The following is a 12,036-nucleotide window of genomic DNA, read 5'->3' as shown; positions in this document are numbered from 1 at the left end:
CTCCGTAGCTAACTCTAGTACAATGAGAGGACTGTCCATTTACATTAACAAACTGGTATCTATCAGATAAATATGATTCAAACCACTGAAGGGCAGATCCCCTGATCCCTATGTCATGCTCTAGTCTCTGGAGTAAGATGCTGTGGTCAATGGTATCGAACGCTGCGCTGAGGTCTAACAGGACCAGAATAGAGATTAGTCCCTTTTCTGAAGCCAATAGCAAGTCATCAGTAACTCTGACCAGTGCAGTTTCAGTGCTATGGTGAGGTCTGAACCCTGACTGAAAATCTTCAAAGTGATTATTGTCCTGTAGGTGGCACTGCAGCTGCTTTACTACAACTCTTTCTAGGATTTTAGATATGAATGGGAGATTAGATATTGGTCTATAGTTGGCCAAAATGCCAGGATCCAGGCTGGGTTTTTTCAAGAGAGGTTTAACAACCGCATATTTAAAAGACTGAGGCACATAACCAGTCTCTAGAGAGGTATTTATTATGGTTAATATGGATTCACTAATAAGGGGGAAGACTTATTTAAAAAGTTTAGTGGGGATTGGGTCTAAGAGACAAGCGGAGGTTTTAGAAGACGCAGACCAGAGCGTAATTACGACATGGGGGACCGTGAGCTGTTAGCCATGAGGGACGCATTCACTGAATGGAGACATTGGCTGGAGGGGGCTTCCCAACCATTCTTAGTGTTGACGGATCACAAGAACCTCGAGTACATCAAGTCTGCTAAGAGGTTGAACCCACGTCAGGCCCGCTGGTCTCTCTTCTTTTCCCGCTTCCATTTCCAGATCTCCTATCGACCAGGTTCCAAGAACGGCAAAGCCGATGCCCTGTCTCGTCTGCATGACTCCGAAACAGAGGTGTTGCACAGTCCCGAAACCATAGTGCTGACCTCCTTGATCCTGGCTCCTATCCATTGGGACATCATGACCGAGCTGGCTGAGTGCAACACCGTTGAACCTCCTCGTCCGTCCTGTCCTGCAGATCGAGTCTATGTACCCCCTACTCATCGGCAACGAGTTTTACACTTGGTGCATGATTCTCCAGTGGCGGGACATCCAGGTATGGCAGGCACTCAACGACTAATTCAGAACTCTTTCTGGTGGCCCACAGTACAGTCAGATGTGGCTCAGTTTGTTACTGAATGCGCGTTCTGTCAGATGGCTAAGACCCCACGTCAATTACCAGCTGGTCTTCTACAACCACTGCCAACACCCAAACGGCCGTGGTCCCACATAGCAGTGGATTTCCTCACCGATCTACCTCGCTCCAAAGGTAATACCACAATTCTGACCGTAATAGACCGTTTCTCCAAGGCTTGTCGTCTCCTCCCAATGCCTAAGCTACCCACCGCCATGGAAACCGCAGAACAACTCATCGATCGTGTTTTTCGATATTACGGTCTTCCAGAGGACATTGTGTCGGACCGTGGTCCACAGTTTACGTCCCGGGTGTGGAGAGAGATGTGTAAAGGTTTGGGTATCAGTATCAGCATCACCTCAGGTTATCACCCCCAGGCTAACGGCCAAGTTGAGCGCCTCAACCAGGAAATCACTAGGTTCCTCAGGACATACTGTAGTCAACATCAGGAGGAGTGGAGCCAGTACCTGGTCTGGGCCGAATATGCCCAGAACTCATTGAAGAAAGCGTCCACGGGTCTCTCCCCTTTCCAGTGTGTCCTAGGCTTTCAACCACCATTCTTCCCCTGGTCAGGGGAACCAACGGAGTTGCCTGCTCTGGATGACTGATTTCGGCGTTGCGAGGCCACCTGGGAGGCGGCTCACACTCAACTCCAGCATGCAATTCGTCGGTACCAAGTACAGGCTGATCGGCATCGCCGTGAGGGTCCCCATCTGCAGCCTGGTCAGTGGGTGTGGTTGTCTACCCGGGACCTACGCCTGAGATTGCCATGCAAGAAACTCAGCCCCAGGTTCGTAGGACCCTTCCAAATTCTGAGACAAGTCACTCCTGTTTCATTTCGCCTACGTTTACCCTCTGACTATTGGATCTCACCAACTTTCCACGTTTCCCTGTTGAAACCCGCCTCTGGACCTCGTGATGTGGAGTCACAATCCGGATCTGTCAATCCTGCCAACCCTCCTCTGTTGGTGGATGGCGAGGAGGCCTACCGGGTCAACAAGATCATGGACTCCAGACGCCGGAGTGGTCGACTCCAGTATCTGGTTGACTGGGAGGGGTATGGGCCTGAGGAACGGTCGTGGGTCGCCGCTGAGGACATTCTCGACCCCTCTCTACTCTCTGACTTTCACAGTGACCATCCAGACAGGCCTGCTCCCTGGTCTCGTGGTCGACCCCGGCGTCGACCACTTCCTCGCTTCCGGAGCCGCTCGCAGGAGGGGGGCTCTGTCACAGTTCAGATGTCAGCACCCATCTCCAACCACCAGAGGGAGCCCTCGCCAGAGTTCTGACTCCTAATGCCCCTACTACAACTCCCATCAGCCACTGCCATGGACTCCTTCCTGCTCAGCTGTTCACCATCATCATCATCATCACACAGCATATAAACCCACTGCAGCCTCCTTTCCAGTGTGAAGTCTTACATTACTTAAACTCTGAGCTGTTTTCCCTTTGCCTGTTTCTCTGTGCCTTGACCTTTGCCTCCTTATTGACCTCCTGCCTTGCCATTGTGTTTTTGACCCTTGCCTGGACTCTGACTACGCTCATGTCTTGCCCCTGCTCATTAAAACATTTGCACATGGATCCAAACGTCTCAGCCTCTTCATCACATCAACAGCTTTCAAACTGATTTTGCTGTTTGTGGTTTGATGCTCTAAGCTTGAAGTCACAACCTCAGTGAGCAAAATCTAGTTTTTCACTCAGTAGATAAAAACTCTAAACATATTATTTTACTGGAAAAATTATTACATTTTTTTACAAAGAAAAACCATATGAGTCATCTTAAGAAGAAGTATTGTGTTAAATCTAAACTCCTAAACAGCATGAACACGTCTTTATTGTCATCTAACTGTAAACTCAAAACATGCAGAGACGACAAGAACAGATTTAGCAAAAGGTATATTGAATGAAAATGCTCTTTCTTAATCCTGCCTCCGGATGATTTAATTTTATATGACATTATCACAAAAAGAACTTGAAAACATTTGAATGTTTAGAGTTAATGCCATCATCTCATTGACAGTAAAGATGCAGCTCTCTCACGAGGGGCTTTTTCAGCTCAACACCAGCTATGTAATGTTAGAGTCTACTGATAAAGTTCATACAAAGTGGATTCATGCCTGTTATTACATTTATAAAATACAGCTTTTATTAATGTCCTATGAATTACTGCTGCAGCTCGTTAGCATTAGCAGCTAGCATTGTAGAATGCTAGCATCAGTGTGTATCAACAGCTCTGTCTTCAAATCAACACTTTTATTAAAGGTTCTGTTGCTGCTGTAGACCAGCAGTTTTATCCTCCAGTTCTATCTGGATCTGTTTGAAAATGGCTGCATGTCTCGCTGCTTCATCTGCCAAAGCTAACCGCCACACAAACAGAGACGATAGTAAAGGGGGTGGTGGGGGGAGTGGGGGCTTCTCATGGCACCAGTGGTGACACCTCCAACACCTCCAGTGGTGAGCTCCCCTTCATCAGACGATACAGGCCATGTCCACACGTAGCCGGGTATTTCTACAAACGCATATCTGCTGACCTCCGTTTTATAAAAAGTGTTGCGTCCACACGTGATCGTTTTAAAAATAATTCCATCCACACGTCCCTGCATACTTGCGCTCTTGGACGTGGTTATGAGCTTGTCAGAACAGTAGTTGACTGTTTCCATTGACTCTAAAAATTTTGCAAATTGGAATTCCAATAATAAATTCTCCTAATGGAAACACCACAATTTCGAAAAAACTCGCATTTTTCGAAAAAAAAGTTTATGCGCTTACAGTAGGTGGCATTTGGGGTGTATCGAAACAGACATTTTTCGCAAAACTGTTTTGGAAACACTTTTTTGGATATAGATGCGCCTCTTTGTGTGTCTGTCCTGAGCTCAACACGCGGGCGGCAGGAGAGATCCAGCTTCACGGCTTCATCTGCAGCTGCACTTCTGCAGCTTGGAGCCTGAAGATGCTGAAGTCTCGTTTGAGGAAACGCGCGAGAGCAGGAACAGAAACCTAAATGCATCTCGTCGTGTTTTTAAACAGAAAAAGGTCCAGCAGCTTACTTGCTGGAATGGTTATTTTAAAAAAAAAAAAAAACGCTGAACGAGTTTCTCACCTGAGACTGTCAATAGACTCTGCGCGGCACGCGCTCTCCAGACATAGCTGTGATGTCACTGCAATCCTCCTTTTTTAGTGAATCAAATAAAAAAATACTTGTTCTCATTCATCGTCGTGTTTTTAATGACTTATCGCGTGAGTTGGGTTGTGCATTTTTGCAAAATGATGATTTAATGGAAACAGGGTCATTTCGAAACATTGTTTTTTTTTTCAAAATTCCTAGAATTTAGATAAAGCTTTGCGCAAATGTGTAATGGAAACGCGGCTAGTACTGACGTGTATGGATTAATTGTCGTAAAAAGTGACGTTTAAAAACGCAAATCACCGGTTATTCATGTCCACACGCAGACGCAAAACCGGAGTTTTCCAAAATCTTCACTTTAGCTGGAGTTTTTCAAAACCACCGTTTTCAGTGACTGAAACCTCCGGTTTCGTGTGGACGATAGGCCGAAACGTATAGAAATATATTCGTTTTAGCAGATACCCGGCTACGTGTGGACAAGGCCATAGTTTCCCTCCAGAGCTTTATCAAATGTATCAAAGATCACCAGCTTTGTGTCAAGGTCATGTTGGTAATAGGGGACGGGATTAGCAAAAAGAGGAAAGGGATTTTATCTTGAGCTTCCTACAACAGATGTATCTGTTCCTTTGATCTCTTTCTTTGTGCTGGTATAGCCTGGGATTTTGACATAAATACTCACAGTTCATCGTTAGTCAGTACAGAAAGTTTGGTGACTGTTTTCCAATATCCTCAGAGCTATTACGCATTTTAGACCAAATATGAATACGAATAAAGAAAATTTCTGCCAGAATCTTTGGTGTAGTAGAACAATGATCTTATGATTAGTCATTGCAGAAAGTTTGGTGACTGTAGCTGCAATATTCAAAGAGCTTTTAAGCTTATTTTTTATGTTTCATGAACTGCATCTATAAAAATTTATTATTTTATTATTATTTTTTTAAGTATTTTTCCAAATTCTTTATTCTGTTATGAATATGGTGACGAATCTCCATCATTAGTTCACATAAAAGCCAACATTTACTTGTTTTTGAGAGATTATTGACTTTGAGCTTCCACTTTGTAGATGGTCCCTTAGCAGCGTCTCTCCATCTGCAGCTGAAGAGAACATTTCTCAATAAACTCAATAAACGGGGAAAACAGGATCTTTATTCTTTCTAATTGGATGTGTAGGTGACTCTCTGTGTTGATACAAGACGATTGAGATACTTGCTGTCATATTTGAACGTTTTTCTGAAGAGCTTTTGAACCCGGAAGTCTGAATCTGTGAATATCGCTCTGACTTTACTGAACTAAGTACGCAGTCTGTTGTTCTGGATTAAAAACGTCTTCATGCTGAGCACTACTCCAGTGTGTTTAATAAATATTTACACAGCATGGTCAAAAGTGTTTCTGATGAGTACGGATCGGTAGTGGTTTTAGGCACGGGCAATACGGGCAGCTGCTCGGGGCGCTAACTCAAAGAGGGCGGCAGCTCAGCGCTTGGAAGAAAAAAATCTGCGCCGCTTTGGGTTTCTGTTATCTGTTACATCCAACCCAGTCTCCTCCCAAAACGTTCAGTACCCACGTTTGTCCACAGGGAAAAACGTAGCAGTTTCATAAAAAACGGGTCTAAATTGTGGAATTGCTACGTCTCATTCTCTCATTCATTTCTACGGGGGTGCGCCGGATCACGTGACTGATCACGTGACTTTCTGCCTGTCGCTAGCAAAAACACGGTGGGATATTCACTCTTTTTCAGTGGAAAATCACTCAGAATAAAATATTTTGTGGACTAATCTTTATTTTGACAATATTTCTAGCGAGAAATGCACCCGTTACTATCAGGATATACATTTATTTTGGACATACAGTTCGTAGTTTGTCTGTTTTGCTGAACTTCCCCCCAAAACGGGGCTCCAAAGTCGTGAAATATCAGCTTTTCCGGTGCACGGAACGATCCCGAAACCGGACGATCAGCAGGATCAGGCGCTGCAATGTATTTATAAGACAGAAGAGCATCAGACACACAAACTGAACCCATCAGCTCCTCAGAAGCTTCAACAGGAAAGTCACCTCTAAATTATTAAGTAAATAGATTTTGTGATGATGATTTAAATAAAAACTGATCTGTTTTAGTAATTTTGTAAATCTGATTAAACTCTGTTTTATTGCTGGAACTCCAGCTGTTATCACTGCTCCTGAACACTTTTCTGTCTGATTTCAGGTTGAAGGACTGCAGTTTGTCAGAGATCAGGGGTAAAGCTCTGAGTTCATCTGAGAATCACAACCTGTCCAACCTGACAGAACTGAACCTGAGAGGGAACGACATCCAGGATTCAGGATTTCTTCATCTGTGTGGTTTTCTGGAGAGTCCAGACTGCAGACTGCAGACTCTGAGGTCAGTAAATGAGCTGAACTCCCTGAAGGATGAGAAGAAGGTTTCAGGTGAAGAGCTTTCTGATGTTTCGTCAGCCGTCTGACGAATTTCTCTACAAGCTTTTCTAGCAGAGAAATAAAGAATAAAAAAGAGACAGGAGTGATTGTTCCACCAGTGGGGAAACTGTTCAGCTTACAGTGGGGTTCAAATGTTTGTGCACCCCAGATAAATTTTTATATTTTTGTGCATAAAGAAGCCAAGGACAGATTTAAAAATCCTCTAAATGGATAAGTTAAAAGATTTAACATTCTTTTTATATTTAAAAAAAAAACGAGGCTTTATTTCCATCATTTACCCTTTCAAAATAATAGAAACTAAATATTGGCGTGTGTGTAAAAGTTTGTTCACCCTGCAGGATTTATAGTATGCATCGCCCCTTTGGAAAAGCTGAGACATGACAGTGTCATGGATTGTTCACAATCATCGTTTGCAAAGACAGGTGATTTCAGTCCCAAAAATTTTAAATAATGTGAATCATCTGACCTTGCTCCAACAATCAGCATCATGGTCCTCACAAAGCAGGAGAAGGCTATAAGAAGATAGCAAAGCTTTTTCAGATGGTAATATCCTCTTTGTGGAATGTCATTAAGAAATGTCAGTCAACAGGAACAGTGGAAGTTAAAGCAAGATCTGGAAGAACAAGAACAATCTCAGACAGAGCAGCTCACAGGATTGTGAGAAAAGCAAGTCCAAACCCATGTTTGACTGCAGGATCCCTCCAGAAAGACCTGCAGACTCTGGAGTTATGCTGCACTGTTCTACTGTCAAGAGATACTTGGACAAATATGGTCTTCATGGAAGAGTCATCAGAAGAAAACCTCTCCCACGTGCTCATCACAAAACTCAACGTTTGAAGTTCACAAATGAACATAGAAACAACACACCATTATTATTAATTTTTTTAAAAATACATTGCGAAGGGGATATGATGGAAATTAATCCTATTTTTCTGACATATTAAAGAAGATGTTCTCAATGTTGGGTTCTTCATGCACAAGAATAAAACATTTTACCTGGGGTGTCCAAACTTTCAATCCCCACTGTATGCAGGGCTCTAGACTGAATGTTTGTACTGGTTGCACCAGTGCACCTATTTTTTTTTTCTTAGGTGCACCAGCACAAAAGTTTGGTGCACCGACCCTCTCGACCTCATTGCTGTTAATACAGATCTTTCTTTTTTATTTTCTATCAGTTATCTGCATTAAGAATTGAAAAATGATTACCGTATTTTCCGGACTATAAGTCGCACCGGAGTATAAGTCGCAGTAGCCAAAAAATGCATAATGAAGAAGAAAAAAACATATATAAGTCGCTCCGGAGTATAAGTCGCACTTTTAAGAGAATAGTCCAACATTTATGAACAAATTCAACAAGCCCGACGTAACGTTGCATTTGACATCAAATCTGATTCATGCGTCAAATTTGAGTCCGCTGAATCTTTTGATGTGCGTCTAATTTAATGCTCAATGCTTGTCCAAAAATGTGTTCATAAACTAGACACTCCCACTGGAGAAGCTGTCTGAAGATTTTAGCCTCATCGCTACATGATGGAGGCTTTGGCTGTTTATATCATTTAAAATACACAGAAGATACGGATGATGTTGAGAGGTTAAGTTATTCATTTTAAAGAACTCCACAAAAGCATCTATAATCATCTCTCCATTCTGGGTTCTGGACAGCAGTTTTTTGTCTTTTTCTGACGGCGATCGTTATCTTCTAGCCTGCAGGAGCTGCATCTAAATGACAGTTTTTAGCTGCTCTTCTGTCTGTTTATAACCCAGTTTGATGGCTTGTTGTCCCACATTAGCCCAGGAAGAGAAAAATAAAAACAATAATAATAATGTCTTGATGCAAATGAGAAAAACATCACAACTTCCATGAGGAGAAGGATTAGATTATCAGGAATGTTTGTTTTGAACGTTACTTCTTCTTCTTCGTTTGTGTCAGCTGACAGCAGTAGATACCGATACACAAACCTACAGTTCCCTCTAGTGGTTGTTATTGGGAAACAACTGCCAAAAGGCAACTGGTTTAAGTGGGGAAAATAGCAAATATATGAGCCTATTTATGTCTAACAAAATCACATATAAGTCGCTCCTGAGTATAAGTCGCACCCTTGGAAAATCTATGAAAAAAGCGCGACTTATAGTCCGGAAAATACAGTAACTGATAAACTGTTCAGCATAAAGCACTTCATTTAAAACAGAGTTCTACAATAATGATAAACTACTAAATTGATATAGTTTATAAAAATGAATAAACATGTGCCATTTGAAAAAGCTTAAATTTGTGACACTAAGTGAAATGGGTGAACCTAAGTCTCCTTGCTCTGCTCCATTCGAAGCATCCACTTGTAGACAAATAGATCCATGAACGTCTTTGTTTTCCTGGTCTGATCTGGGATCTGGATCTAAACTGTAACCGTGATATCGCTCACTATCTTTGTTGCACGCTAATGTTAACTTGGGGTGTGAGGGGCTGTAAGCTAGTGAGACAGCGAGTCAACAAAGATTTCATCAGATATCAGCGTGAGGGTTACTTCACACCAACAGTCCCGCCCAAAACTCCAAGGGGAATGTCTAATGAACTCCTGTCGCTCTGCAGAAACTATGTCCTAGAAAATGTTTTTAGATTTTGGCTTTAAAAAAGCAGAATCATAATTAAAAGACCACTTTAAAACGTTTTGAAAACAGATCAAATATAGTTGGAGTAGGACTTTAAAATGTTGAAACTAAAAAACTAAAAACTTCTAAATGTTTTGGGATCAGTATAGAGCCATTCATTGTAATTTTTGCAGTGTCCTCCGATAATCGTGGATTACACAAACACTTCATAACTGCACAGAGGTGCGTATCAGCGCGAGGCTCGTTTACTAAGCCTCAGAATCCACTGGAATTACACTCATTGTGTTAACGGTAGATGAAAGAATGTAGCCTAAACACTGGAGCTAAATGAGCTAAAGCTCCGGTGTTGAAGGATTTGAACAGACTGTTCTCATTCGTTCCACCTGCCGCCATGAAAGTTCTGGTCCAGCTGGACCTGCAGCTCCACTGAGCTGTGATGGAAATGTCCTGAGAGTCTCAAGGAGGACGTTTGTTGTCAGTTTGGAGCTTTGGCAGACGTCCACTAGATTAGAGTCAGTCAGATGCTGAAGCTTCATGTCAGTCAGCTGAAGTCAGGAAGTCATTTCTGACAGTGGACCTGTGTTCAGAAGAACCCACTTCACAGTCAGTACTGACAGCAGAACCATCAGAACTCTGCAGTCTGTAGACCAGCTAACAAATTGAAGAAGATCCTGAAGGATTTCTGGGATCAGAAAAGGAACTTTAGGAGCAGCAGACACAGTGAACAGAATGACCAGTAACTGACTTGGACCTGATCATGTCCAAACACACACGGGTTCTTTAGAAGCTCCAGAACTGAATCAGCTAAAACACTCAGACTAACATCAGAACCATCAGCAGCTCCTCTGCAGGACCACATTCAGACATTTTGGATCCTGATGTTTTTCAAGGCTCCTCTACAGTTTAGAGATGTCAGTAAATGCTTTCAAAGGAGAACTAAAGACTTTTGAGCTGTTTTTCTGCACAACCTGCTTTTTCCAGTCAGGATGAAGAGAGAAAGGAAAGTTTAGCTCTGCTTCATTCTTTGATTGTGGCGAACATCTTTGAGTTTCTGCAGATAAACTTCATGCTTTCCTGGATTTTTCTACACTTACAATAGTTTGTTTCCAAAAGTCCAACATGAAATCCAACATTTCTACAAGTTTCTAAATGTGATTTTTGTTCCTAATTTGAAAGGAACCAGATTGTTTAGTGTCTGCAGAATCTTTCCATGAACAACTGAATGCTGTTTTTCTTTTCTGTCCTTCAGTCTTCATCTGAATCTGTGTTGAACCTCATGGAAACTTCAACAGTTCCAGTGGAAACATTGATGCTGTCACAGCTGTAGAAATCTGATCTCTAACTGAAGATTCCACTTAAAGCCAGAATGATCTGTTGACTTTGATTCTTCAGACTCTTGTGGTGTCTGTGACCTTCAGACACTCAATTATTACATTGTTCTGTCATTTCTCTCACATCAAATGTGCTGTTAACTATCTCAAAGTGTCTATATCATCCAAAATCAACTTTTTAGAGCTTTTAAATGTATCATAATGTTAATTCCTCAAGAAAAACAACTCAAAGCAGTATTTTGCTCCATTCATGCATCTCTGAACATCCATCCATCCATCCATTTTCTTGACCGCTTTGTCCCTTTCGGGGTCGCGGGGGTGCCGGAGCCTATCCCGGCTACTGAAGGGTGAAGGCGGGGTACACCCTGGACAGGTCGCCAGTCTGTCGCAGGGCCTCAATCACACACACATACACTCACCCATTCACACCTAGGGGCAATTTAGAGTCACCAATGAACCTATGAAGCATGTTTTTGGACGGTGGGAGGAAGCCGGAGTCCCCGGTGAAAACCCACGCATGCACGGGGAGAACATGCAAACTCCACACAGAAAGGTCCCAGCCGGGATTCGAACCGGGGCCTTCTCGCTGTGAGGCAACAGTGCCAACCACTGCTCTACCGTGCAGCCCATCTCTAAACATTTCTCTAAAATTCTGCTCTCTGAGCACCAGCCCCTCCCAATTCAAGAAAGTGAGTGTGTCCTCTCATTGTTATGTATGAAAGTGAGGAACAGCCCCTTCCAGGAAAATTCTGTGTCACCAGCACCGTTAACACACACATCCACTTTCTTCGCAGAGTTAGAAGCAAAACACTTCAATTTTAAATGAACAATAAGCACATCTGTCTTTGTCACAGTTCAGATGTCAGCACCCATCTCCAACCACCAGAGGGAGCCCTCGCCAGAGTTCTGACTCCTACTGCTCCCTACTACAACTCCCATCAGCCACTGCCATGGACTCCTTCCTGCTCAGCTGTTCACCATCATCATCATCATCACACAGCATATAAACCCACTGCAGCCTCCTTTCCAGTGTGAAGTCTTACATTACTTAAACTCTGAGCTGTTTTCCCTTTGCCTGTTTCTCTGTGCCTTGACCTTTGCCTCCTTATTGACCTCCTGCCTTGCCATTGTGTTTTTGACCCTTGCCTGGACTCTGACTACGCTCATGTCTTGCCCCTGCTCATTAAAACATTTGCACATGGATCCAAACGTCTCAGCCTCTTCATCACAGTCTTTACAAAAGTTCAGATGTTTGTTTTCGTAGGTGAAACACAAACTCACTGCTGAGGCTCTAGGATGACTTCACTCTGTCCTCCTGCTCCTGGTCGTGGACTGCAGTTCTGCTTCATCTGGACTATGGACTTAATCATCACTCGTCCCTCAGCTCTATATG

General features: G+C 43.0%; 1 protein-coding gene across 1 annotated transcript in view; it reads left to right on the top strand.

Annotated features, from left to right (window-relative positions):
- Positions 1–11,969, top strand: part of LOC112139469 (NACHT, LRR and PYD domains-containing protein 3) — a 21,150-nt gene extending 9,181 nt beyond the window's left edge. Inside the window, exons 5-6 of the mRNA XM_024262277.2 lie at positions 6,476–6,649; positions 11,498–11,969. Coding sequence (XP_024118045.1) covers positions 6,476–6,649; positions 11,498–11,678 — 355 coding nt within the window. The 3' untranslated portion in view covers positions 11,679–11,969. The remainder of the gene's footprint in view (positions 1–6,475; positions 6,650–11,497) is intronic.
- Positions 11,970–12,036: the final 67 nt, after the last annotated feature.

The sequence above is a fragment of the Oryzias melastigma genome, unplaced genomic scaffold (assembly GCF_002922805.2).
Source record: "Oryzias melastigma strain HK-1 unplaced genomic scaffold, ASM292280v2 sc00247, whole genome shotgun sequence".
Classification (NCBI taxonomy): Eukaryota; Metazoa; Chordata; class Actinopteri; order Beloniformes; family Adrianichthyidae; genus Oryzias; species Oryzias melastigma.
Note: the sequence above shows the minus strand (reverse complement) of the source record. Positions and strands in the feature narration are given on the sequence as shown.